The sequence below is a fragment of the Chanos chanos genome, chromosome 9 (genome assembly GCF_902362185.1).
Source record: "Chanos chanos chromosome 9, fChaCha1.1, whole genome shotgun sequence".
Lineage (NCBI taxonomy): Eukaryota > Metazoa > Chordata > Actinopteri > Gonorynchiformes > Chanidae > Chanos > Chanos chanos.
Genome location: NC_044503.1, coordinates 4,254,824 through 4,281,781, shown reverse-complemented (window position 1 = coordinate 4,281,781; position 26,958 = coordinate 4,254,824). Strand labels below are relative to the sequence as shown.

At 42.7% G+C, this 26,958-nt stretch overlaps 1 protein-coding gene across 1 annotated transcript; it reads right to left on the bottom strand.

Annotated features, from left to right (window-relative positions):
* Positions 1–1,669: 1,669 nt before the first annotated feature.
* Positions 1,670–26,746, bottom strand: fgf22 (fibroblast growth factor 22). The gene is made up of 3 exons (XM_030784285.1): positions 26,383–26,746; positions 3,598–3,701; positions 1,670–1,864 (listed from the first exon to the last, which is right to left on the bottom strand). The coding sequence occupies exons 1-3, from the start codon at positions 26,744–26,746 to the stop codon at positions 1,670–1,672; spliced, it is 663 nt and encodes a 220-aa protein (XP_030640145.1).
* Between the last annotated feature and the right edge of the window lie 212 nt (positions 26,747–26,958).

Sequence of the window (26,958 nt, the reverse complement as noted above, 5' to 3'; positions counted from 1 at the left end):
ATCTCCAATTTTTCACAAAATATATTTCTTCTTTGTGTGTGCGTATGTGTGCGCATGTGTATGTGTGTGTGTGTGTGGGGGGGGGGGCCTTAACAATTGCTATTTATGTATTTTTTGTTTTACTTTTCTGTTTCAATTTATATCTCAAACATGACACCATAAATTAATTCTGTCTGTCATACTTTCATGTCGGCCAAAGAGAACATGGGTTTTGGGTGCTGAACCGTTTTTCAGCTGTCTTGGAACAGCACTAAATAGTGTGGCAGGTGAACAGAAAGTTGTGTTTTGACTGCCACAGCCGAAACGTCCATTAGAGTGGCAAGGATTTGGCCGGCGCAGGGTGGGTTTGGACTTCCTGCTGTACGCTGACCGCGTTGCAGGTGACGAGCATCATTAGCAAGCAGAGCATGGCGCTAAGGTCATGGCACGGGAGAGTGTGCCAAGCCCGAGCTGGCACAGGTACGGAAACAGGAAAGGGATTGACAAAATGGAGACAATAACAACGCCAAAACTTCAGAGAGAACGCAGTTCAAAAAGGTTTTTAAATATATTAAATGTTCTATTCACAACAGGTTGTGGAGGAGAAACAAAAATATGTTAGTTCGGAGTGAGAAGGACAAACATACACAATATATTGTGAAAACTTACAGAGGCAATCAGTTATATGTACGGTGAGAACTGCACCCATAGCCCTTAACAACAGGATGACTCTGCTACTCCAGTTGGAAATGTCTGACTCAACAAATACAGCTTCTCTTTTACTGGATAGTCCTTCCATTTCAATGAGTCAGAGTCCACAGTTTGTCTATGTAAAACCTGACCTCTCACACTGTTAGTCCAACAGTAAACGTAGATAAAACAGATTCAGACACAAATGTGGAAGTGTATCTCAGTCACCCAGCACAACAACACTCACTCTAGCAGCTGGTTGACTTTCCAGACAAGTTTCCTAAAATGTTTTTTACAAACTCTCCAGAAGTTCTTTTCAGGGACAAAAAAAAACAAAAACAAAAAAAAAACCTTAAGAACATAAACTGGAAAACCAGGGGGAAAAAAAACACAGTCATGTTCATTAAATATGTGAAATGGAAGAAAATGAAACAGCTTAAAAGCTACACACCACATACAACTGATGTGCCCTCTGGCGCCCCCATCCATCCAACAAGCATATTTCATTATTTTCCCAAGTAGTGTTGCATCTCATTGCTGAGGCTTCGTCATATGTACTGAACTGTACTACTGTAAAGTTGCCTAACAACATTACGAGATATAGTATATTTACATAAACATTAGCAGCTTTTTTTTGTTTGTTTGTTTGTTTGTTTTTTTGTTGTTTTTTGTTTGCTTTCCAACCATAAGCTGAAACACAGAGGATTAATAAGTTAGAGTACTACTACAACCTCACTGTGACCACCAAAAATAAACAACATAATATTGTTTTTGTTTTTTTTTTGTTTTGTTTTTTTTTGTTGTTTTTTTTTTTTTAGAAAAGACCAAACAAATGTACATATATGAGATTACATGACATGGGTCGTAATAATAATAATAATAACAATAATAACAATAATAACAATAATAATCCATGGTAATAATAATAACAACAATAACAACAGCAACACTAATAATCATTTGTGTGTGAGACAGAGAGAGAGCGGGAGAGAAAATCGGGCTATGTCGGTAGCATGGGGAGGAAATGGGTGGACAGGTGCCTCCTGCGGGCTTTGTGACCCCTCCTCGGCCTCCCTCTCCCGTTTAGGGACACGAACATCTGCCTCCCCCCGTGTTTCCAGCGCAGAGAGGCATACGTGTTGTAGCCGTTCTCTTCGATGCGCTCTTTAAACTTACAGCTGGGCGTGTACCTTGCCTAAGGCCAAACGGAAGAAAACAAAACACACAAAAAAGGATGAGACTTCAGTTCACAAATACACACTGTTAAATCTTAAAACCCTGGACGACCATACTGGAATTCTGACTGGTGAAGTTCCGTGTGCTGTCTGTATTTGTCCCAACGGTGGACTCTAAACGCGTCTTGATAAAATGGATACTCAAGATACATGCAGAGGAGTTAACTCAGAAGCCAGAAGCCACGCTGGTTTGTTTGGACTTTGAAGTCGTGTGATCTTTGACAGCTGACGGCCCAAGGTATTCTAAGAAACTGGAATTTTCCATCAGCCTGGTGTCAAGACTGACTGACATAAATGTTCCTTTGTTGTTCTCCTATTGGATAGTTTGTGATGTTTAGCTCAAGTTTTGTTTTGTTTTTTTTTTTTAACTAATTGAGAAATCCTGCTTAGTGCAATACACCGCTGGTCTACAGGAACACAATAACAACAACAGAAACAAGTACTAGGTACATCCAGTGAGCCTGTTTATTCTATGAATACATTATGACATATTGTTAAAATTATGTTACTGTCATAGCTGTCGTAGCTGTCGTAAGCCATCATAAAACATCAGATTGTAAAAGAGAAATCTTATATGACTAAACATTACGCGCTGTAAATGTATACATTATGGACACTTACAAAGAAATAAAATGTGTTACAACAGCTGCGGCAAAGTGCATTTGCCATTCAGAGCCATCAATAATAGTTATGTGTTTTCCCCATTGTGATCTCACATGCTGTGGTTATAATGATTTATAAAAGTCTTCAACTAAACGTGCAATTTTTTTAAAAGATTTTAGTAGCATTCATCCTGCTGAATCACTCCCACCATGACTTTTAAACTGTTCCTGACTGAGTCAGCCAACACTATAGCTTTGTCTGGTCTGTTACGGATGGATGAAGATGTTATCAAAGCGAGAGTGCTGATTGGAGGAGATACTTCTACGACGAAAAACACAAGAAGTAAAGGGTCTTATCTCCAAAATCCACACTGCCCTCAGCAAGACAACAGCCTCTTAAAGCCACTTGGCTAATTAATGTTCATTAAGGTGTGTTTCAGAAGAGGATGAAAAGAGAGGTTCTCTCAGACGCCCCCCCCCCCTCGTTAAAACCTCTCCAGCTCGGAAAAAAAAAAGGTCGCCTTATCTTAGCTTCTGTGACTGATCGCCAGAAGAGATTTTTTTTTGTTGTTGTCGTTGTTGTTGATGTTGTTTATCTCGTGGAGTTATTTTAGCGTTAAGACACCACACGAAGAGCTGCCTTGTCATGCAGAGTAAATAACTGTCAGATGGCACGCAAAAATCTTCACAGGACACAGCTTGATTCATCGTGACACATCTGCTAGCTCTACCTTTGCAACTCTTTTTGGGCTACTGGGCGGAATTTTCACCCATGTCATGGTGTTAGTTCAACTTTGTCGGGCTGAGTCTCAAAGTCTTCTTCGGTCTGTGTGCTTAGAGCTGCAAAGATTTGCAAAAAAATAATATATGTTTAATTTTTTTTTTTTTTTTTCATTCAACCACCTGTCAGGTCAGATTCAGGTGTACAGAGATGACTGCTTCCCAACTTCAAGGCCTATTGAAAAGGTTTCCTAGCTCCAGCTATTTAAGGGGAGCTTGTTGGTTCTCACAAGACTTTCGACCCTCACAGCTGGAGTTTGGAAAATAACGTTTTTGGGGTTTTTTTTTTTTTTTTTTTGAGATGTACCTACCGATCCAAACAGTGTTCCTTTTTTGGACATGGCTAAGTACAGTCCTGTGCTGACAGATTTGATGGCGACAACTCCCACACTGACAGATCGGATTTCCATCAGGCCTGAAAGAGAGAGAGTAGGAGTCTGCGTTAGAAGAGGGAAGTTTCCCCATCAAAAGCTACTCTGTCATTACTGATTAAGAAACCAGGCCTCCATATACTCTAGGGAGCTTTTCTGTTCCCTAAGAAAAGAAGAAAAAGAAGGGGGGGGGGAAATGTACTATAGTCTGTTTTGAATGATGTGCTTTGTCAAGGAACCATCTATATCCAGAATTTCCAGACAATGAAAACAGTTATTTCCTACTTTAAGGACACTTTTTTTTTTTTAACCAAGTTAAAGGACACAGTTGTGTTGTACAGAGATTAAACCCACTTTCTCCCCACTTTGTCACTGTATTACACACACCCACATACAGATGCAATAACTGTCTGTATGATATAGCTAAAATAAGGCATTCTCAGTTTATGTTTAAAACTCTTACATCTTACTATTTAAATTCTCACGTCCACATATCACATTAAAGGTTATCTTTATCAGTGTGCAGATCATCATCCCATTGAGTTCAAGGTGTTGCACAACAGCGTGTCCAGTCCAAAACTGACTGGGAGGTGCGATGATGTCATAGTTTGTTACCTGTTGTGCTGTAAGATAACTCGCTCCACCCATACAAGAGCTCAGAAAGTTCTGGATTGATTGTCTGCTGATTACAAGCCTGTCACATGCACCACTCTCAAACAGTTAGACCGTTACTATGGTAACCAGCGAGATGTTTTGGAGGTGACTCCAGGTCTGAACGAGGACTTAATTGTCGAGTGTCAGCTTCTCTTAGCGAAATCTTTCTCCGACGTATTTCAATTCAAGAATTCTTATCCTCAAAGGTTTCCTAATGAACTAAACGAATCTGATCCTCCCATGAACCTCAGAAACCCAGCTGGACCGCAAAACATTTCCAAAAAAACATTTTGTTCTCTACTGGTTGCCTCTCTCTCTCTCTCTCTCTCTCTCTCTCTCTCTCTCTCTCTCTGATATTGAGAACGTAAACAGCGTCTAACAAATTAACTTTTGCCCTTGGAGAGACGCGGTAAACAAAGCAACACGTTGATGTGCTGACTGAGTGACAGACCTCTCGTCAGTAGGAAATGAAGTCAAAAAAACGGGGGCGCCCAGGCCAGCAGCCCCCACAAAACACATGCAGCACAGGTGTGAGCAGAGAGAGAGAGAGAGAGAGAAAGACAGAGAGCGATCGAGCGAGCTGAAGTTTATTCTTAAAGTCACCCAACCATGGAGAAAATAAACTAGCCGACAGGTGCAACTGACTCCACGGGCCCATCGCTCCCCATAAATACGTATTTAATGTTTTAAAGGACGGAAGAGGAGTATTTATATACTTGGCTGAAACGGGATGGGTGAAAATTTGGCGTTGAATTGACAAAATAGTTCACCTCCTTTCAACTATGCACACCAAAGATTACGCAGGATCCCATGAAATGTTGAATGTATATTATTATACTATATGTCACAGAACATTCCAGAGATATGCTGTTCATTTTTTATAATTGTTTTTCATTTGTTTGTTTTGTTTTTTAGTACATCTTCTGTTCTTTAAGTTACATTAGTATGTTTGCAAAAAACAAAACAAAAAAAAAAATGAAAAGGTAAGAAACTTGTTTCATTATTCGGAAATGTGCATCCAATGTTATATCAGCTTTTCACAAACATGTCAAGCTAAACAAAAATCATAACAGCACAAAAAAGGGAATGAGGCACATTTTGCTGTTTAAAGACATGAGGAGAGGGAGAGAGAGAGAGAGAGAGAGAGAGAGAGAAAGAGGGGCAGATCAAAACATCGGCAGTGCCTTTCTTCATTTGACATGCATGGCTAGAGTAGACCTATCCCATCATGCAGCTGGGTCTGGCAGGAGCATTCAGGTAAAGAGCAGCTGCGTTTGCCTGTTTTGTTTCTGTCTGGGATGCCTGAAGGTCACATGTTATTTACACGGGCTGTTTACAAACACTGGGTCGTTTCGTGGCACAAGCGAGCGTGCAAATCACCCATAAACAGTAGTGCCAGCCTTCCTGTTGATTGGAGCTTTGGAGCTCGCATGGCGTTTATGGAGATTTGTCAGGCAAATGAAACCCACCGGTGCCTAATAGTGCCGCTACTTCATCTTTCTCCTGAGGAGCTAAGCCCAGGAAGCACAGTCACAGTCAGCTGGAAATGCTACTGGAGTGAAGGACATGAGAGACAGCGGACGACTGAGGGTTTCTCTCTCTCTCTCTCTCTCTCTCTCTCTCTCTCTCTCTCTCTCTCTCTCTTCTTCTTCTTCTTCTTCTTCTCCCTCTTCTTTTTCTTTTCTTTTTTAGTTTTGGTTTTTTTTTGTTTTGACTGCTGACACACCTTAGTCACAGGATGAAGCACTTTTCTAATACGCGGCATTAAAGAGGTGCAACATATTTTCCCCAAACAGTCACTCCTCAAATGGAGAAAAAGATGGAAAAATTCAACACTTCATGTCACGTCCTACCCAACATTCAGCCTTTCCTTGACCTTTAAAGTCTGAAGGCTTTTTTTTTTTTTTCATCTGCAGAGTTTCAGTTGTTCAGGGTAACCATAAAGAGTTCACCAAAAAAAGGAGAAGAAGAAGAAGAAGAAGAAGAAGAAGAAGAAGAAGAAGAAGAAGAAAAGGAGAGATCTAAAGATGTGAAGTGGGATTTTTTTCTTTGTTTAGAGAAATCAGTCAAGCACTGGACGCTTGACCAGAGCTCTATAAAGGCCAGTTAGACCCATATTAGTCTGAGTTCTCTTTGAAAATGCACTCCATTGTGTTCAAAGCCCCTGGAAGAAAGAGTTACTCAAAGTCTTAACTTAGATTTACATATAACTATCTGACCCGAACATGGCGGAAAAACAACCTTTCAGGTCATGACAAAGCAGAGGCTTTGAAAATTAAGCCCAGACTTCACACATGCATTAATGTTGTTTCAGGTTTCATTGTCTTAAAATCCATAAGAAATGACCAAAACTCTTTCTCTGTTCTGTGTGTGTGTGTGTGTGTGTTACAGCTTTATGTTATGGCTGTTTCTAAACCAATTCAATCCTTTCAGTTTCCTGTGAATTTTCACAGGCTCATTTGTGGAAAAGGAAATCGTGTGCTAAGAAAAAGAAATTGTAATTGTTGGACCAGATATGCAAAACACGTCGTCGTCGTCGTCATCATCATCATCATCATCATCATCATCATCATCATCATCATCATCATCATCGTTGTCAGTGGCTTCTTTAGTCTGGTTCAGGTTGCAGTGAGACAGTGAATACTATTCTTTCTCTGTCCTTAACCTCTGGCATGTTAAGGCCACAGTCTTCAGTCAGCCTGTAGCGGCTGTTACAAGCAAATCCTCGTCTATACGAGGTTAGTCAAGTGTGGACTGACCCTTTTTTTTCTTCTTATTTTCTATTGGACTTTTAAAAGCACGGAACAAGCCCTTTGCTTGATCTTTTTTAGTCTCTCTCTCTCTCTCTCTCTCTCTCTCTCTTTCTCTCTCTCTCAGTCTTCTTTTTTTTTTTTTTTTTTGGAAGTGAGCCCATCGTTAGATCATTCAGCCTTTACTGACCCTGAAAGAAAAAAAAAACAAAAAAAGGAGAAAAGAGAGAGAGAGAGAGAGAGAGAGAGAGAGAGAGAAAAGGTCTCTCATGGGGTTCCCTTTGTCACAATTATGTTTCGAGAGAAGAAGAGGGAGGTTTGGGGTTTTTGGGGGCAGTAATCAGGAGGTCTGGCGAGAGGGTAAGGTGGAGGAGGTGAATGGGGGGGTGGGGGGTTCGGGAGTTGGGGGTTGGAGGGGGGGGGGGTCATAAAATAATGTTTCCTTCAACTGCTTCTCTGCCCCTAGTTCGCTTTTGTCCTTTACCTGGGACGTGGAGGCAGACATGGTCTCATTAATGACCGAGCTTTTTGTCTCGGCTAACGAGAGTCCCTCCCACAATTAAATGTGAAGGGAAAAGAGGGGAACGGAGTGAAAAGGTTGAGCAAAGTTTCTCCAACTCTCTCTCTCCCTCTCTCTCTCTCCCTCTCTCTCTCTCCCTCTCCCTCTCTCCCTCCCTCTCTCTCTCTCTCTATCTCAGCCCTCCCAGAACTGCCCTGCCTCTTTAGGAAAAAGCCTGGGAATCTCTGGTCTCCCTGCGTTTGATTGACATACCTTTTCATTTATTTCACAGTTTGCTTTCCTTTAAAATGGAGAGGGCCTTGTTTTTTGGGGGTTTTTTTTATCTTTTTATCTTTTTTTTTGCCCTCCTTTTCAAAACACACTCTTTTCATGTAGGGGTTTTTGGCTGATGTGTCTAATGACTGAAGCCAGCACCTTTGCTCTAATCTGACCCTTCCAAAGCACCCCACAGTACGCAGCGAACAGAGTTTGTATTTGCGGTCAGGTCCCTAACAAAAGCCAACATCATTCATTAGCTCTTTTAACACTCTGTCACACAGTCAAGAGAACAGCCACTTTGAGCGATCATACGCATTTCAACAATTTAATGTTGTTTTATTAAATAATTCACCAGTTTTCTGTTTTTTTCAGTCGGTATGGCCTATTGTCTATAAGATCTGGTGTTTAGACAAAACATTTCGATAACCTGTGAGTAATTTAATTCATCATAATTTGTCACTACTGTGTGTCCATTACTCACTTACATATTATTTAAGCAGTTGACAAAAACAACCCCAAAAGTGACACAGAGTGAGATGTTGTTTAAACGTGGATAATAAGAAGAGCGTGTGATGGTTTTATTTTATTCTGAAGTATGCGCTACTTCTGAGTGATTCGTCTGTTTGTTTGATTATGGAATATTGCCACTTTCTGCTGATGTGTTGTATATCATCTCTTGATTTTTATATACAAATCAGCCATCTCCCCATTCATCTTACCCCGCCCCGAAGAACAGCTAGGCCTATATACTGCCGAAAATTGCAAACACGCGCTCCTATTCACGCTATCTTCACCGACAGACGAGTGTGTCGAGAAGATCAGATCTGACATGAAATCAGAGGGGAAGTAAATGAGCAAAAACACCAGAGACGTTTTTTTTTTTTTTTTCCCTCCCCTCCTGTTAAATACAGTGTTTGTGAGAGAGAACTATGACAAATGAAAATGTCAGAGAGGAAACAAACACCCTCGCCTCTTACACCTGAGCTGATGGATTTTCGAAACCACAAACGCAAACAGCAAACGGACCATCGTAACAACAAACACCTCTGGGTTCTGAGCATCCCCCCCCCCCTCTCTCTCTCTCTCTCTCTCTCTCGGTAACGCGATAGCACGACGCTAACTCAATTTGCTCTGAGTTTGCTGAGCTGCGTTGGCGGTGACAGACCAAGGGTACAGTCAATTTTACGTTAATGACTGGCTAAAAGAGTCTAGGCTATCCGAGCGACTAATGATTGATGCGTTGCTAGAAGACGGAGAATTTCGTTTTAACGGAGAGCCTGTGTAGCTTGGCCGCGGTGTAAAGCTGCAATGTGAGATTCAGTCTTGTTTTGGCCAGAGGAAAAGACAAATATCACCTACCGGAGACACTTTCCAAGACTGAATAATGCTTGACTTACACGCTCACCGACGACGGGAGAAAATCTAACGGAAAAGCGTTTTTTGCCCATTCCGTTACATCGTTGCACTTACGTAAGACTTCAGCCTTCAGACATCAATATTTCACTGGGCTTCAGTGACAGTAATATTGTAATAACAAACAGTCGGTTCTAGTCATTTTCATTAGTGGTAACATTCTCCAAACATATCGTTTCATTTTTTGGCCTCAACAGACCGGTAAATCCCTGCTAGTTTACATGACTAAAATGATTTGCAATTTGTCACTGTTGTCCATTTGAACAACCGTTGCCTCATGTTCAGAATGGCGTGGCCCGGAGTCAACGGTTTCCTGCAGAAACTAAGAACCAGGTTTTGCACTCGTACTTGAATGAATGGTGAGGTGTCTTCACCTGTATTTATATGACAGCTGGTGCAGAAATCTGAAATTTATGATTTCTTTAATAAGGTCGAGGTGACAATGAGAGTGGTCCAGATGTTGGGCTTAACCCTGAGGCCTGTGTGTCCAGACGTGGGGGAAAAAAAAAAAAAAAAAACTGTCAGCTCTCCATGGGTAGTTTATATGCCCCCCCACCCCCACCCCACACACACACACACACACACACACACACACACACACACACACACTCTTCTTTTCCACTCCTCTGTCACCCTCCCTCTCTTCTGTCCTGCCAGAGCATGACTGACGAGATAAAAAAAATATCCACGGATACAGAATTCTGTCAAACAGAACCAAACAGTAACAGTAACACCCTCCAGTGTTTTCCCTCTTCTCCCTGAACCTCCATGTCCGAAAGAAAAGCTCTTTTACCGACCTGCGTAAAAAAAACCAAAAAAAAACAGCAGAGCTAGCTGGCTTAATATCACTTTCTATTCTTCAAATGAGGTAAGGAGTTTTGGCTTTGCAAACACACCCCCCCCCTCCCCCCCTCCTCCTCACCCTGTTACAAAAGATGTTTGTGTGTCTGATTTAATTCTGGCGTCCCAGAGCAACAATAAGCATAAATCAGAATTTGTTGATTGATGATGTTATAATTAAGAACCCCAGTCATCTTTTACAGCCGACCTGGAAAAGGTTACCGAGCACAGCTCGCAGAAAATCGCAGGCTCTCAGCGCAACTCCATTTGAAACACATTGTGTAGAGCAAAAGAAATATCGGGGAAGGGGAGACTCAGGGACAGCTTTATGTAAGTACACAGCAGAGTCCATCTTGCCGCCCTGGAGTTTCTCTCGCTGGACGAAAATGCGTTGGATTAATAGAAAGAAGCACCCTGCACTCTGAACTGAGCCCGAACGCGCAAGGTTATCTTGATCTGAAATCGATGTTTTGATCCGACTGTGTCTTCGTCAGGTCAAAAATCAGAGAGAGAGAGAGTGAGAGAGAGAGAGCGGGAGAGAGAGAGAGAGAGGGAGAGAGAGAGATCTGCGAGGACTGAAACCTCGTCTTTTCTGGTTCACGATAAAGGTGCGTGACTGAGGATAAACATGTGGACTGGCTTTTTCCTGCTGAAGATAGTGTGAGGATCCTTTACCCTGAGGAATGGGGACATGGGAGAGGAGAGCTCAGCTTGTGTGTGTGTGTGAACGTTCTTTTCCCTTTGGCCCACCCTGCTCACAGAAAACAGGGCAGGGAGGACAGAGAAAGGAGAGAGAGAGAGAGAGAGAGAGAGAGAGAGAGAGAGAGAGAGAGAGGAAAAAAAGAACAGAAAGAAAAGAAGCGGAGGAAGCAATTCACAACCTGTCCTCGATTCGGCTGCAGTTCCCACATTCTTTTTTTCTCGGGGTGGGGGTGGGGGTGGGGTTTGGGGTTGGTGGGGAGGGGGCGGGGGGGGGGGGGGGTAAGTCCTGCTTCTCTAGAACGGTGATGGAGGAGATAACCACCTCAATACTTTACTTGTTAGACGAGACTCATCCACCACCTGCCAAAAAGAAACAGTTGTTCTAACATGCGAAACAACTTTAAAATCGACAGCTGTGGAAGGTGCTGTCATTTTGCTGCTGTTGTGGATTTACAATAGCGTAATATGGGTATTAGCCAGTCACAGATAGTCAAAGCGTTACACTTTGGCACAGGCTCCATTTAATTTGTGAAAGTTAAAAAAAGAAAAAAAAAATCTAATCTCTAAACCCTCTAGAGAATTCTTCATATGCCACCCATACAGCAGTGGGCTCTTTCCAGTGATCTGGAATGACTTAGTTCCTCTGTATTAAACTCACCATTGATTCTGTTGTAACAGTATTTACTACAACTGAATGAAACTACATCAGACAAGCTTCGGTTTCATTACACTACAAAAATAAAATAACTTTCAGTACACACACATATGTATACACAGATACACACAAACACGCATACACACCTCGTATATATTAAAATTCTGGGGAACCTCCTTTGACTTCAATTATAACAAAAGTATACAGTAACAACCTAACCCTAACCCTGAGCAAAAATATGTTCACACTTTGATTTTCCCAATAAGAACAATACCCTTCAGACAAAATATTATCTGTAATTTAAGTTAATTAATTATTAAATATTTTATTTTTAGTGGGGACTATTACTGAGGACTAATAATTTTGATCCAAATTTGACAAAGCATCACACGCAGTAGATTAGTGCTCTTTCAGCACAATGTCCAACGAAGTTGGGAACACACACACACACACACACACACATGCAAACACACAAACACATATATAAACATATGTACTTTGGGAACAGTTTACTGGAAGATGGGACGTCATTAGATGGGCCAATGCAGAGAACAGACACATTTACTAGTCCCCCACCTCCCTTCCTTTGGGCCTAACGTGACCTATGACCCAAATCATAGACGGTTTCAAACTCACGTAAGTCCAGGGAATTAAACGAGGTCACTTTTCGTGAATGTCATTATTCGATGAATCTCGTAAATGAATCTCCACACTTAATACAAAACACCAGGCCCTGAGTTTCCCCATAGTCCACATGATGCTTTGCATCTCACTGTGATATATTTCTGTGTATGTCACATGCACTAACAAGATTTTTAAAGGTAAACAATGACCCACCCTCCCTGCTGCCAAGCTGAAGAGCTGTGTATAGGAAAACCATACTGACCTCACATTAATGTAAATTTTCCGTAAGTACGTCCACTTAGAAAAACAAACCCCACCATAATCATGTTTATCCACATCCAGAAGGTACCAAGTTTTCAGGCCTGTGTGTATATGAGGGACAAATGATATTTACAGAGACTGCATTTAAAAAAAGAAAGAAAGAAAGAAAGAAAGAAAGAAAAGAGAGAGAAAAAGAAAGGTGTCCATATTAATGGCATTTAATCTCAGACCGTGTTTTGTAGGGTAGACAACTAGTCAGCGTGCTCCACCGGCTTGCTGAGAGGAAAAGGTATTTTGTTTACCGTTACCCGGCAACCGTGCAGCTCCTCAGACGTAACTCGGTATGTTTACAATTTGTTCTGCCTTTCATTTTATCTTTTAACAATCGCCTATTTAATAAATATCTCAAACGATTCCAAAATCTTTACAATTGCAATAAAACACTTAAGGGTGTGTGCATTGTTCTCGTTATTGGCACAGTAGCATCACTAAATGCCAATATATCCTTTAATGTCCCATGTACTATTATTGGTTCACTGAAATATATCAGCGTTTCCTCTATTACGGGATGTCCGCTCCGGTGTTAAGACCCACACACATTACAGGTAAACTGAACTTAACTCAAACAAAAAGTGATTCTCAACCTTATTCATTCTGGCTGCGTGGGTGTCTCTTTCTCTCTCTCTTTCCTTCTCCCCCTCTCTCTCTCTCTCTCTCTCTCCCTCTCTCTCTGACACACACACACACACACACACACAGCGGATAACACAGACATACATAGACCGACTAAAGCCGGTACGGTTTCAGGGCCCACATTTGGCCCCTTTTTGCCTTTATGTGGTGCTGAATGCATGCTCATGGGATTAGCCACCACCTTCAAAGGCCATTAAGGTAAATGACAGGTATCCCATTACTTTCAGTGTTGGGGGGGGGGGGGGGGGGGGCAAACACCACTTACAGAGGACTGCCTACAGAGCATGGGGTCAGCTGGGGACAATGACAACAGTCTCTCTCTCTCTCTCTCTCTCTCTCTGTCATTTAGAGGTTCCCCTGCTCTCAGATCTCACATGCTCTGGTTGGTTTAGTCTCTCTGCGAGCTCTGGGTGGTCATGTTTTCTGCAGGTTGATTTTCCACACTGTACTGTACTGTAGTGCAGTGCAATTCAGAGCGATGTTGTAATTTCAGTGCAGTAAAACTTCAGAATGGGAATATCTTTGGATGATGCAACAAGCCTGCAGGTCAATATTAAGTGCACTGAAGTGGAAAAACTGTCAGCAGAAATGACATCTTAAAACTGATAGTGATAACTAGGATGAAAACATGTGTAAACATGTAACTTTTTTTTAGTTTAGTTTTGTTTCTTTGTTTGCTTGTTCATTTTTTAATAATTTCCGAAAGATTTACACAGCAAAATTTTACAAGTATTGATCACTGACATTACAACTCATTTTTGGAAGTGCATACTTTCATTATTTTTAATGTAAAAAAAAAAAAACAGTTTGTGAATATAGCCTTGAAACAGCTACTTAGTGTTTCAACATGAATGTCAAAAAGTGACTAAGACAACTTGTGTGTGTGCAGTGCTGAGAGGGAGGGAGGGTGCAATGTGAACTGTGACTGGTCATTGCAGACAGTTAGACTGATTAAGCTGATAACGTTATATGAGAAGCCACAAGGAGTTCCTCTAACTGGTGTGTTGAGAGCACAGAGGGTCCTACCCCTCCCCAACAGAGTCTAAAGGGCCAGAGGAAGTCTTTCATTAGCCAATTATACGCTTGTAGATAAAGGGGCATTTCCCCTGTCAGAGACAGTTTGGGGTCAGAGTTCAAATCACACCATCCTGTCAGGGAAAAAAAAAAAACCTTCAGCATGTCTTATGAATTCACTGTACAAGTTAAACGGTTTGTGTGAGCTGTTCAGAAACCATTTGGCCTTAATGTGCCTTCCATTTTCAGTAATGAAATTCTCTTTTAGCTGCCGTTCTGTTTGTGTGAACTAGGCAGGCTTAGACAAGGGGGTATTCAGTGAATGTGAGCAAAGTCTTGGCGAAGCGTTTTTTTTTTTTTTTGTTCAAAGCTCTAGGTCATGTTATCACAAATGAACGACTGACTCACCTGTGACAAAGTCCACGAGAGAGTCATCCGCCGTGTGTGATTGCTCAAAATCAACACCGCCGAACAGCCGAGAGAGAGAGAGAGAGAGAGAGAGGGGTAGATGAAAACGTGTATACGCCACCTCGGCGAATGAGAAACCGTTATCATTTAAAGTCTCTCCGATTATGCCTTTTATCGTATTAAAGAACCTCTGTTATTTTTTAACCGAGTTTCTCAAGTGTATGGGCTGGGTCTGACCCAGACATACTTGACTGCTCTTGAAGGCCAGGTCCAATGGGCCACCAGCCCCATTAATTAGTGCTCATCCTGGATGGAAAAGTTTGGGAGCAATCATGGGAATGCTTGGGGCGATGGGACAGACAGCTCTCCCAAGAGGGTTTAAGGGGCACAAAGGGTTAACTGAGCGGTTGACTAGTCATCTGTCTGAGTCTGTGTGGTATCGTTGGGAAGAGGAGGGGGGGGGGGGGTAATTGGACCCGTTTCTTTAATCAAGGAGGAGAGAGAGAGAGAGAGAGAGAGCACCGTGTCTCGTAATCAAGCATCGCTTCCGTAACAAGCACGCGGTATCAAAGGCAACACGGATAGTTCCAAGCAGATTCTCGGAGCGCTTTCTGACTCATGGTTTCTCTCGCTTCCTGGACGTTGGGTATCAAAAGCCTTGGTGTTTAAGCTGATGTCATCGCAGACTACCACTTAATTTTTGTCGTTGGTTTCATCTGTAGCTAGTTTGCTGCCCTGACTGAGAACAGAGCTGGGAGTGGGGCGAAAAAAAACGAAGTCTTGTTTACCGTTCCTATCCCTCATGTTTGGCCGTCCGCTGGAAAAAACGTGCAGTGCTAATTGAAACATTGCCACATCTGAACTTATCCAGAGTCTGTCAGGTTGAATTCGCCCTGTCACTCTGAACTCTGGTTAGCTTCTACCTACAAAGCAGACTATCACACACACTTGCACACAATTCGATGACATCACCAAAGCTCCCTTCATTTTCCCAGACCTTGACAATGTCCAAGGATTCAGAGGAAAAGTTTGTGTTGTCTTAGCAATTGCAGAGCAGCAGGGTCCTGCACATCAAGAATGAAGGACATGTTAGGGTGTAGCAACTAAAAGGCCTGTGCTTAGAGTAAGACAGAAGCTATAATACAGGTAACTACAGTAGAAGCCAAACCTTGAGTTCTAAAGGAATCAAACATTCCATTTGCTCTACTATGACATCACTGTCATCTACTACATATTATTCTCTGAGGATTTTCAACAAAACTCAACATTCTACTGGAACCTGGGTAAGGTTCCAGAACACCCCCCCACCACCACCCTTTATGACATCACAGTCCACTCTCCTTCATTCTATTCTATTTGGTTGAAGGCACAGGTGAGGAGAAAGGTTCCGCTTATTGAATCTGACACTCGGTGGCCCCGATGCCCTCCGCTTGGCCTGCATTTCCATTATTGAAATGGGACAAGCAGACGGGGAGGTGACAGCAGGCACTGTGGGAGAACATCAGCTCCCTGTCAGACCTGTCTCCCGCTCCACTGGTCAGAGGCCTTGACCCCAATACTATCCACCACAGGGGAGGAGAGGAAGGGAGGGGTGCCACAGTCTGTGCATTAGCCTGGTCTACAGTTCCGAACTTGAGCCTTTGCAACTGGCATCAACAGTTGAAGCAGTAGCAGCAGCGGCAGTAATGTCGCAATGTAGGCTGAGAGAAATCTCTCAGGAGAAGTGCGGCTATGGGTGACCACAGATGCAAAGAAGCGTATTTCATGCATACTGCTGCTCTGTGACAGCTTTGAGCTGATGCTCCAGACTGACTTTTTGGATGCTTACAAAAAACATCAAATCCACCAATACTCAAATTTAGTGTTTTTATTATTATTATCATTATTATTATTATTATTATTATTATTATTATTATTAATGAAAGTTGTTGATGTATATTTTGCTTAGCCTAAGCTTTAATACCTGCATTTTTTCTTAAACTCAGTGACGATTTAAGATGACAACAGTGACCTCAGTGACCTGACACAGTGGAACATATCTATAATTTTATAACATGGCCTCCTGCGGACAGTTTTTGGCAAGGGCTCTGTTTTCATCAGCACAAAGCAACCTTTGTAGTTACTTAGGTCAATAGCCATAAGGCCTGATCTGAGGCCAGTTTCTATGTTTCGGTCAGAATGATTAAGATTAAGGAAGGAGATCAGGGGTAGCTGATCCTAGATCTTCTTTCCAGGGCAGAAATTCATCAACGCTCCAACACAAAGTGAATGGAAATGAGGCTGTGTATAGCTCCCTGAATGAGCTACAAGGAAGAGCCTGGACCCAATTAGCCATCAGAGCAAGAAAATGAACATCTTTTTCAGTTTAGAATGTTTTCCGTCTTCTTTCAGGAGTATAAACACGAACGTGAACACACACACACACACACACACACACACAATTTCAAAAAATGACAGACAGCACACATCCTGAGAAGGTTCGTTTAGGTAATTGGTCTTACACGGCATACTAAACTTCTGCAGGAAACATGTAATGCACCAAAGGGAAGAACATCTATCACTGTTGTTTTACAAATAAAGTTTATTTCCATCCAACTACCGTGCATGGGACAGTTTCCATGTTGACTACACTACATGGGACAATTTATGGTTTTGGGGGGGTGGGGGTCGTGTAGGCTGTTCAAGGCTCATGATACATTGCCAGTTGAAAAACATACAGAACAGAATAAACAGAACAGAATGTTCTGTTTTGTAGGAATAAACGTTCCGTTTTTGCAGATGATCTTCACATTAAACTATCACAACAGTATTGTGTCATTTTGGACACATAACAGCACTGGACTGCATTTGACCGCAGATGAAGGGATGTCTGTGTGTGTGCATGCATGTGTAAATGTGTGTGTTTAAATGTCTGTGTGTATGTGTGTGTGGGGGGCGGGGGGGGGGGGGGGGGGGGTGAGCTTGTCATGTAATATGGCCTTATTTTGGGTGTTACATGACACATATAGTGAGGTTGTGACTTTGTTTGTGCATTTTAACAGGACTGTTTCCTATGAGATGAACTTCTGCACCTGATATATGTGATACGCAGTGTTGAAACGACTGGTTTAGTAGGTTTAATAACTGGCTTAATACTAATTTTTTATGGGGAGCAATCACACTCAGACTAGTTCTGGATGATAATGATTATGGTAGCCAGATGAATAAAGTAAAGTCATATCCTGGGACAAGTTGTCAACGGTTAATAATTAGTTCCACCCTTTGGAAAAAAAAAAAAAAAATCAATCCACCCCCGGATGTTGCTTTTGATGTGCCCACAGAGTCTTGTCAGAAGACTGTTTACACTGACTGCTGGTGCACACTGGAGAGGAAATCGCTCTGCATACAGAAAATTTTCCATACCGTTTCCTAGTGCTGTTCATAGATTATAAAAACAAAGGGCAGGTTGCCTAGGCAGAGATCTAAACTACTGTTTATTACTACAGTAAACAACGTCACCATATCTTTTGCTTCGGTCAGAGATACGGTGTGTTACTCCAGCCTTACATAAATAGAACCAAGCAACCTATTATCCCAACAATAATCTCTGATAAACTCAAATTCACCCTGTGAGGTTACATGCCACTCTTCATACCATGCAGAACAGGGTTTCCCACGTCATTCGTCAGGGACAGCCTCATATGTGTACTCTTTCTAGTCATGAACAATTCATTCATCCAATGAGAATTACAAAGCAAACAAAACAAAACAAAAAAAAAAGTCAATTGCAAACAGAGGTAAGGGTTTGCAGAAAGTATAAACGCGTATACCTGACGGAGTGGGCCTGCTCACTATGAGATTCGGGGGAAACAACGGACATTGGGACCTCCAAAAAAAAAACCAATTACAATGTTTCTAGCGTCTTTGGCTCAGAGCAAATGATCTGTTACCCCATTAAAGGATCATAGCAGTCCACTCGAAACCAAACAAACATGTTCCAAGTGCCAAAAATGTCAGGTTTATTAGTGGTGTAATAAAAGGCGGGAAGACCTGTAACGCACAGCGTGTCCCGTCAAAGTGGGCGGAATGGCTCGGATTCACCTCCGTCGAGGGGCAAAAGGGTGTCATCCAAAAACCCAGCCCAGTTTTACAGCTGCTCACAGCCTCTTTTATGACACAATCAGCAGAGGAGATCAGTGAATTACTGATATCCAGGGCATACGCTCAAATACAGGCGTTCCTCCGTTCGGCTGCACTAGAGTTTTTTCAGACTGACTCAGACTTCTCTGATTTAAAGGGGCAATAATTCATTTCAAAACTCGAGTGGCTCGATCGCTTTTTGTTTTGATGAGCCGGAGTGGAGTGTGCTGACGAGGTACTATTTGTCTCCTCGTAAACGGATTCAGGGAGCCAGCAGGACTGACACGGAGTTAAATATGTTATGTATTAAAGATTCAAGCCTTGTGAAGACAATATTATGATCTACAATGTAAACAATAGCATAAACACTGGAGATAAAACAACAACAAATTATTTTCACAAAGGTGAACTTTTTCTTTTCAGGTCATGAAATACATACAGATTACAGACAGTTTCTAATGTTCAGTTCATTAGGGAACAGTAGGGAACCTTACAGACCGGACCTTAGAAGTCATTATGCTTTTGGTTTTTGTCATGTTTTGCTCTCAGTGAAGCCAAAAGAACCTATTTGTTCATGCACGAAATATAAAGGGAGCTGACAAGATCAGAACAGACATCTTCCAACAGGCAAACCTGTCTACGGCTTCCATAAGTCAGATTCGTGAACTGTTTAACAATCCTCAATCAGTGAAACTCAACAATGACAAATTTCTTTTCTTTTTGGATTCTTTTTTACAGCAGCTGAAAGTAAGAATGTTTGCATTACATGGTGTCTGGTGGAGGTGAAGGGTTTTATATTGAAAAAAAAAATGAAAAAAAGGGCCAGTACAGGACCGTTAAGAGGCTCGGCCGAAGGCTTTGGGGGAGAAGCTGCCCCCGAGTCTCTGCCTGCTTCCAGCATGTTCGAGTCCGTCTCTCGCTGCCGGGTGATTTAAGCTTGCTGGTCAGAGATGTTATTTCCTTTGGCAGGTACAGAGCCGCATATGGTGAGGCTAGTATGAGTTTGTCTAGCTGTGTGTTCCCAACTGATCTAATTAATTGCTCTTTCACGTCTTTCACTAAAAAAAAAAAAAAAAAAAAGTTATAATAATAATAACGATGGCAGCTCTAATGACTTCTCATTGAGAAAGAATTACGTCTCTGGTCAGTTTCCCCTCAAACATTACTACTTGGCCACAGTGACATGAAAAGAATGAGGCAATGGGCCTTCGTGTGCTGTGAATGTATCACGTACATACAGCTGTGTACAGTCACTCTAACCAGCGTATCAGCTTAACCTCTTTTCAATTTCGAATTCGGGTAGAGCGTTCACAGAGTAAAACGGCGCTGTTTTCTGTTCGTTCATGTCGTTACGAAATAAAATGACTTGTGATTGGCCGATAGCTCAAAAGAGGCATTGTTCTGAAAACCATTCGATAGAATACTTTGTGGCATTGAACTTCGAAAACGATCGTTTTAATCAGCGACGCTGGTTCAAGGTCCCTTGTTACATTTGACCTCGGTGATAAACTACATATTAGCGCATTTATATGGACTGCACTCTTGATATACTTAATAATGCACTCTCGGGTATACTTAATAAAGACTCAAAGGCAGCTCATTACCGGCAGGGCAGCGAGTAGAGAACTCGACTTGTTTAAAGCATGGATTTAAATATGCAGGAAGAAAGAGGGGGAAAAAAGAGAAGCGGGGCCTCTGGGAGCCAAAGTGAGAGTCAATAAACCTGCTGATGAACTCCTGTAAAACGGAGCTGGGAGCCAGGGCCAGAGACTTGCTGTTAGTAGCTAATTGCTACACTTTTTTTTTTTTTTAAAGTAGGGAACCATTCATAATATCAAACCTCGACATTCGAAAACCGGCAAAGTTACGCTAATTAGAACACCACTGACTGCCACACTCCCCCATCCCATCATTCCCAGGCCATTCTGTATGTGTGTGTGTGTGTGTGTGTATGTGTGTGTGTGTGTGCGTGTGTGTGTGTGTGAGAGAGAGAGAGAGTGTTTGGTTTTCCTTCCCTTCCCCTCTGCGATGCCAGGAACAGCTGGCACGACCGTGGTTTTCATCGCTTCCAGGGCCGTAAGCCAGGACCCCAGACCTCATTCAGGGGGATTAAAAAGGCACAATTCGTGGGATTTTCTTCTCCTGTTGGCACCCAATTTGTCGTGAAGACCCCTTGGGCTACGCTGACCCTAACAAGGCGCTGTAGAAATCCGTGTACCCTCTCACACCGAATCCTGGAAGATTCCGCGTATCCGACATGATACAGGACACGCTAATTTGTTCAGACGAGCAAATTATCCAAAAATCCTTTTTGTATTAAATGTGACACACACACACACACACACACACAAAATGATTGTACCACAATAACAAAATAAAATTGCCATTTTCATGGAAAGATCTGATGAAAGGTGTACATTTTTAAAAGAACCCTTAAGTGTTAAAATTGTTTTCTATTCATGTGGCGTTCTTTTTAAGATTAAAATCCAGCCGCAGAATGTTGAGTTACCGGCAAAATCCCCTGTAGAACCAGTTTTCCCTGTCTAATTTCACGTACTGCAGTCGTCTCAAAATTATATCAGAATTTTCTGTCTCTGGTCCCATTTTCAGTTACTCAGCCCTGGTCATCTTAAGACAAGAGCTGAAAGTCCTCACGAGTCAAAATACGGTTTCACCGTCTAGACACAGTTCACCTCAGTCATTTGGTGAATGGGCAGAATTTACAGTACTGAAAAAAAAAAGGGGTAAGGAACTTTGTCAGCAATACAGAGACAAAAGCTGCTCAGAGGATCAAATAATGAATATTACATTTATATATTTGTCCTGGACTAATATAAGCAGCTGTGTCCTTCACGAAAAAGGTCTGTTCTTTGGTTTTCCAGCTCCCCCCCCCCCCAAAAAAAAAAAAAAAAGTCCCGTACCCCTCGTTCGCTGGCTGACAGAAAGTGGTATTAAATAATTCCACAGTGTATTAAAGATGGGTGGGTGATTTTTCTTCTTGTGGACTTTATCCAAGTTAAACACATCTATGAAATCACAGGGAAAAAAAAAAAAAAAAAAGAAAAAGAAAATCCAGAGATGTAGCACAGTGAAAGAAAACACAGTTAACATGACACAACTCCTGTAAATACAGTTGGAAAAGAGGGAGAGAGAGACAGAGAGAGAGGGAGAGAGAGATATATATATATAGAGAAGAGAGGGAGAGGGAGAGAGGGAGAGGGAGAGAGAGAGAGAGAGAGGGAGGGGGGGGGAGGTCTGGCAAGCAGCAAAGTGGCTGTATGTGAACACAAGTGACTTCTCTGATTATGGCTGTTGTATGACCATATTTTTCTTAGACTTTAAGGACAGTGTCATTGCCTGGACTCAGATCAACCGTTTGATGTTCCCAGCCACACACGCCCTAGACCTCAACAGTGTGTCCTTTCTAAAAGCCAAATTGAGGGTGAGTTGGGGGGGGGGGGGGCTTAACTGGCAAAGTCTTCTGGTAATATTTCATGAGTACCTATGACATGAGAAATGATTTTTTTTTTTTTTAAATCAACTTTGGGCACATGTGATCATTCAGAATGTATGTCCAACAAAACGCTGGTGTTGGCAGATGAAAAACCAATGCTACGCAGTGGACTCAAGCGTTCTGGCTTTTTTTTTTTTTTTTTTTTTTTTTTTTATAATTCAGTCACTGGACCACATTAACCATCATGCAACAGTAGATAAAGCAAAAGGAAATTGAGGTATTGACCAGCAGGCCTGCTGGAAACAGGCACACAGTAAGTTACTCAGTCTAAATCAATGCTGAATGGTTTATTGTAATCAGGCAGTAATAATTCATGTTATTGAGAGTAATCTCAGCTTCTCCTGGGCCTGGAAAAGCGTGCTATTTGTGTTTACCCTTGAAAACTTCTCATCTCCCCTCCCGACTTCTGTCTGCCCCCCCCCCCTTGTTAGAGAAATCAACCCAAATTCTTGTGAGAACATGACCTTTTTTTTTTTTTTTTTTACTGTCCTCAACCTCAGAGCAACATGTCCATTGTTACTATGCTTAGATAACTATATTATCATAATATCAGGGTCACAACGCTTGTCTGATTTGCACAAAGCAAATCTATCAGGTTCATCTCGACAGCATCTTATCGTTTTCTGATCGGTATCGCAGCGATTTGAATTTAAAAAAAACAAAAAAAATACTTCAAAGTGCTTTGTGACAGAAATACATTTGAGGAATTGACAGCTGTGTTCTAAAGCGTCACGTATAAAACGTATCATTCATCTCGAAGCTCTGAAATCATTTGCAAAATTCTGCAGTCCGTTTCCTCTGTTCTTTCAATGAGGCCCATCAGTTTAAATTCAAACAAACGCAGACGGTATACGTCGTCAAAAACCAACGATGGCCTCTTTTGAAAACGACTTCTAATATATTCAGATTTGACCAACTGTAGTAAAAGTTAAATGTTTAATTTTGTTCTTTAATTTCTCTCTGGAGTATTCACACAAAAAGTCTTTCTAACCATGCCTACAAAATCTCTCTCTCTCTCTCTCTCACAAACACACACAGACACACACACACACACACACACACACACACATACAGACACACTCTCTCCTTTCATCTGTCTCTCCTCTCCTTCCTTTCAACCATTCCTTTCCTTTCTGGGCTTTGAGTCGTACTCCCTGCCTCCTCTCACAGCCGTTCCAGACCTTAGTCCATTGGGATTGATACAATATTTTCCAACCTCAATTAGCAGAGTGCCCGTTGACTAATTCGGCGTGTTTTTGCACCTGAGCGTTTGGGAGCGGGGGCTGGAAAAAGTGAGTGGGCGCAGGCAGGACTGGGAGGACTGGGCGCAGCCACCATCGCCACCACCACCACCACTGTGTTGACAGAGTGAGAAGGCTACACAGAGGACAAGGTGGACAGCACCTCACTGCACAGAGAGAGAGAGAGAGAGTGGACAGAGAGAGAGAGGGAGACAGAGAGGGAGGGAGAGAGAGAGTGTACAGAGAAAGAGAGAGAGAGAGGGAGAGAGGACAGAGAAAGAGAGAGAGAGAGAGAGAGAGTGGGCAGAGAAAGAGAGAGAGAGAGAGAGAGAGAGAGTGGACAGGGGTGGGGGAGGGAGAGAGAGAGAGTGGAGGGAGAGAGAGAGAGAGAGAGAGAGAGAGTGGGCAGAGAAAGAGAGAGAGAGAGAGAGTGGACAGGGGCAGGGGGAGGGAGAGAGAGAGAGTGGAGGGAGAGGGAGAGAGAGAGAGAGAGAGAGAGAGTGTGTGCGGACAGCAACTTGCTTTGTGGAAAGAGGGATGGGGTGGGATATGCATTTCTGTGTGTGTGTGTGTGTGTGTGTGTGTGTGTGTGTGTGTGTGTGTGTGTGTGTGTGAGTGAGTGTGTGAGAGAGTGAGAAAAGGGATTAGTTGATTTGATGTGTGGGATTATTAATTAGGGATGCACATAGGTCAATCTCATACTTCTTGGCATAGAACAATTTTGAAATTAAACAAAGTTCAAACGCACTTTAACATCACCCTGTTCCCACTACATCATTAGCTCTAATTGTTTTGTTCAAAATTCAGGATGACAAATTCTCCTGCAATATTAAACATCAGTTCCTTTATCCCCTTTCTACTGCCTGTTAAAACATGAAGAAACATATAAGGACAATCCACAGGTTTGTGTGTGAGGATTTATGGAGATTACAACGCTGAAATTGTGACATGTGATTGCACCTCGGACCGCAGGCCTCTAATGAAAGCATGCATACAGAGGGAGATCCGTGCCATGTGTGTGTGTGTGTGTCTACATGTGTGCATGTGAGCGTGTCTGCCTGGGCGTGCGTGTGTGTGTGCGTGCGTGTGTGTCTACGTGTGTGCATGCGTGCATGTGAGCGTGTCTGCCTGGGCGTGCGTGTGTGTGTGCGTGCGTGTGTGTCTACGTGTGTGCATGCGTGCATGTGAGCGTGTGTGCCTGGGTGCGTGCGTGCATGTCTGTGTGTGTGTGTGTGTGTGTGTGTGTATGTGTGTGAGTGGTGGGGAATCTCGACCACAGAGGCAGGAAATGAGAGTTTGGTGGGTCGATGTTTGAGCAAATTGCATTGGAGGCACTGTGCATTTTCATCCACACTGGCTCAGCTGCACCGTCTAAATACTTCTGACAAGGGCAGAGAGAAAGGAAGGGTTTTACTTAAAACAAAAACAAAAAAAAAAACAAAAAGACTGCCCCTTTAACAGCACAACACTGTCTGGCAGAAAGAGAAGGATTCCAAAAAGAAAAAGAAAAAGAAAAAACAACATCCACTAACTCAACCTGCAGCTTCAACACTTCTCTGTGTTAGAAAAATAGACATTTTCACCATATGGTTGTAGTAAATGAAAGATGTTCTTATTAAAAATGTATATAGAATTCTGCGGAGTGAGCGATCTTGTCATCACAACTGGATTTCCACCTGCTGTGTGATGGGTTATGAAATCATATAAATATCTCGTATTGATGAAAACCTGCTAAGACACAGACCAGTTGGCTGTGTTTAAAACTTGCACAGGAAAAAAAAAAAACAAACAAAAGAACTTGCTTTCCACTGATTAAAGTTCATTTAAAGGCTCGATGCCTGAGAATTGCTCTGTGCAGTCCGAAACCCAATATAAGGTCAGGTACAGGCCAGAGTGTGACATTTGCAAATCTTCTCCTAAAAATAACATGCTCCCTCTAAAGAGATAAAGGTCCAACACACAATTTCCTTGTGAAGATGCAGGCACAAAATGCATTCAATACAACTCCCTGCTACTATAACATCCAAATGCATTATCTCTCTGTAACATAGGTCCAACGCAAGTGCTATGTGTAAAGATATAGGTCCAATACATGATGCCCTGCAAAAGACACCCCCCACCCCCACGCGAAAGACCAAGAAAAGGACAAGGAGCGCCCTGGGAGGTAAGGGAGGTCAGGAAGGACTGGGCTGAGCGTGATTTGTTGGAAAGGGGGGGGTGGGGGGATCCCACGGCAAGCGCATTTGGGTGATTTATCCCCCAGACATCGGAAAGAAACAAACACGCACACAGCACCTGCTGTCTCAAGATGTTCTTCCAGATGCCAACCTCATACTTAAATGCTACCACATATGTTTAAAGCTGCCTTTCAGTGAACGTTTTCTAGAATCATTAGGAAACATCATTTGAAGCTCTCAATTCAAAACATCTAAATGTTGTTTTCTTTTTGTTGTTGTTGTTGTTGTTGTTTTTTTAATCTATTTTTATATATTTCAGTTCTGACAGAGTAAGCACTCAGGAGGAGTTGATAGTATTGAGAACATTAGTATGTTTAGGGGAGTCGCAGTATAAATGATTTGTGGGTTACTTTAGCCTACCACAAATGTGAGCCTTTCATGATACTTTTTTTTTTTTTGGGACATATTAATTCCTTATGTGCAACCACGGCTTCTCCCAAAACCCAGAATGCACTGCCACTCAACACACCATGTCTCTCCTCACGTCTGCTCTGCTGTAAACACAACTGTCATGTTCCCATGAGTCAGTGTTACACACACACACACACACACACACACACAAGGGGGTATTCCCCCAGTTTACCTAGCAACACAACAGAAATAACACCAAAAGCCCAACGCACTGATGGAGAAGAAGTGAAACAAAGTTGTAATAAAAGTCATAAAAAGAAAACAACATGACCGATAAGAAAGTTCACACTACGGGGTTAAATCGTGTTAAAGTCCCGTCTCGCAGGAACGTAACACACGTCAAGACAGACGATTTCTCCCGAAAGACTTACTGAAACCCCATTCTAGAGGGACGTGTGTGTGTCTACTTACTGTCGGGGTGGTTCTTCCGGCGCGTTCCGTCCACTTTGCCCGTCTTGTCGATGCAGAGGAAGAACTTGTTGGCGGAGTAGAGGCGTCGTAAACGCACGTCGCCCTCCAAGTGATTGTAACTGCGCGTGTGTCTCTCCAGAGTCCACGAGCAGTTCGCTCCCCGCGCCAAAGCCTGGAGCGGGTCACGTCCTAAACCCGGGGGGCACCCTCCGTGAGACGAACCCCCCAGCAGGAGCAAGAGGAGGAGGCATGCCAGACGGAAGGAGGCAGAGGCGGGTAACGACGGCGTGGGCAGCCCGGCGTGGGCAGCGCCAACGGAGGAGTCAGAAAGGAGCCCGGGAGCGGGTAGCATCCATTTGCACATGGTCAGGGGGGGGGAGGGGGGGTCAGAATCCCGGGGCGCGCTTTGCACAAGCGGTCGGCATGCCGCTGCCTTCAAGCCACTTAAGCCGGGAAACTGTTGGCCGAGAGGTGCGGGCACAGAACTGGAGAATCCTTCCTATGATCCTGGGTACCATTCAGAAGAAGAGAGGAAAATGAAGGCTCCTGGGTGGCGTGATGTTTGGGATGTCCTCT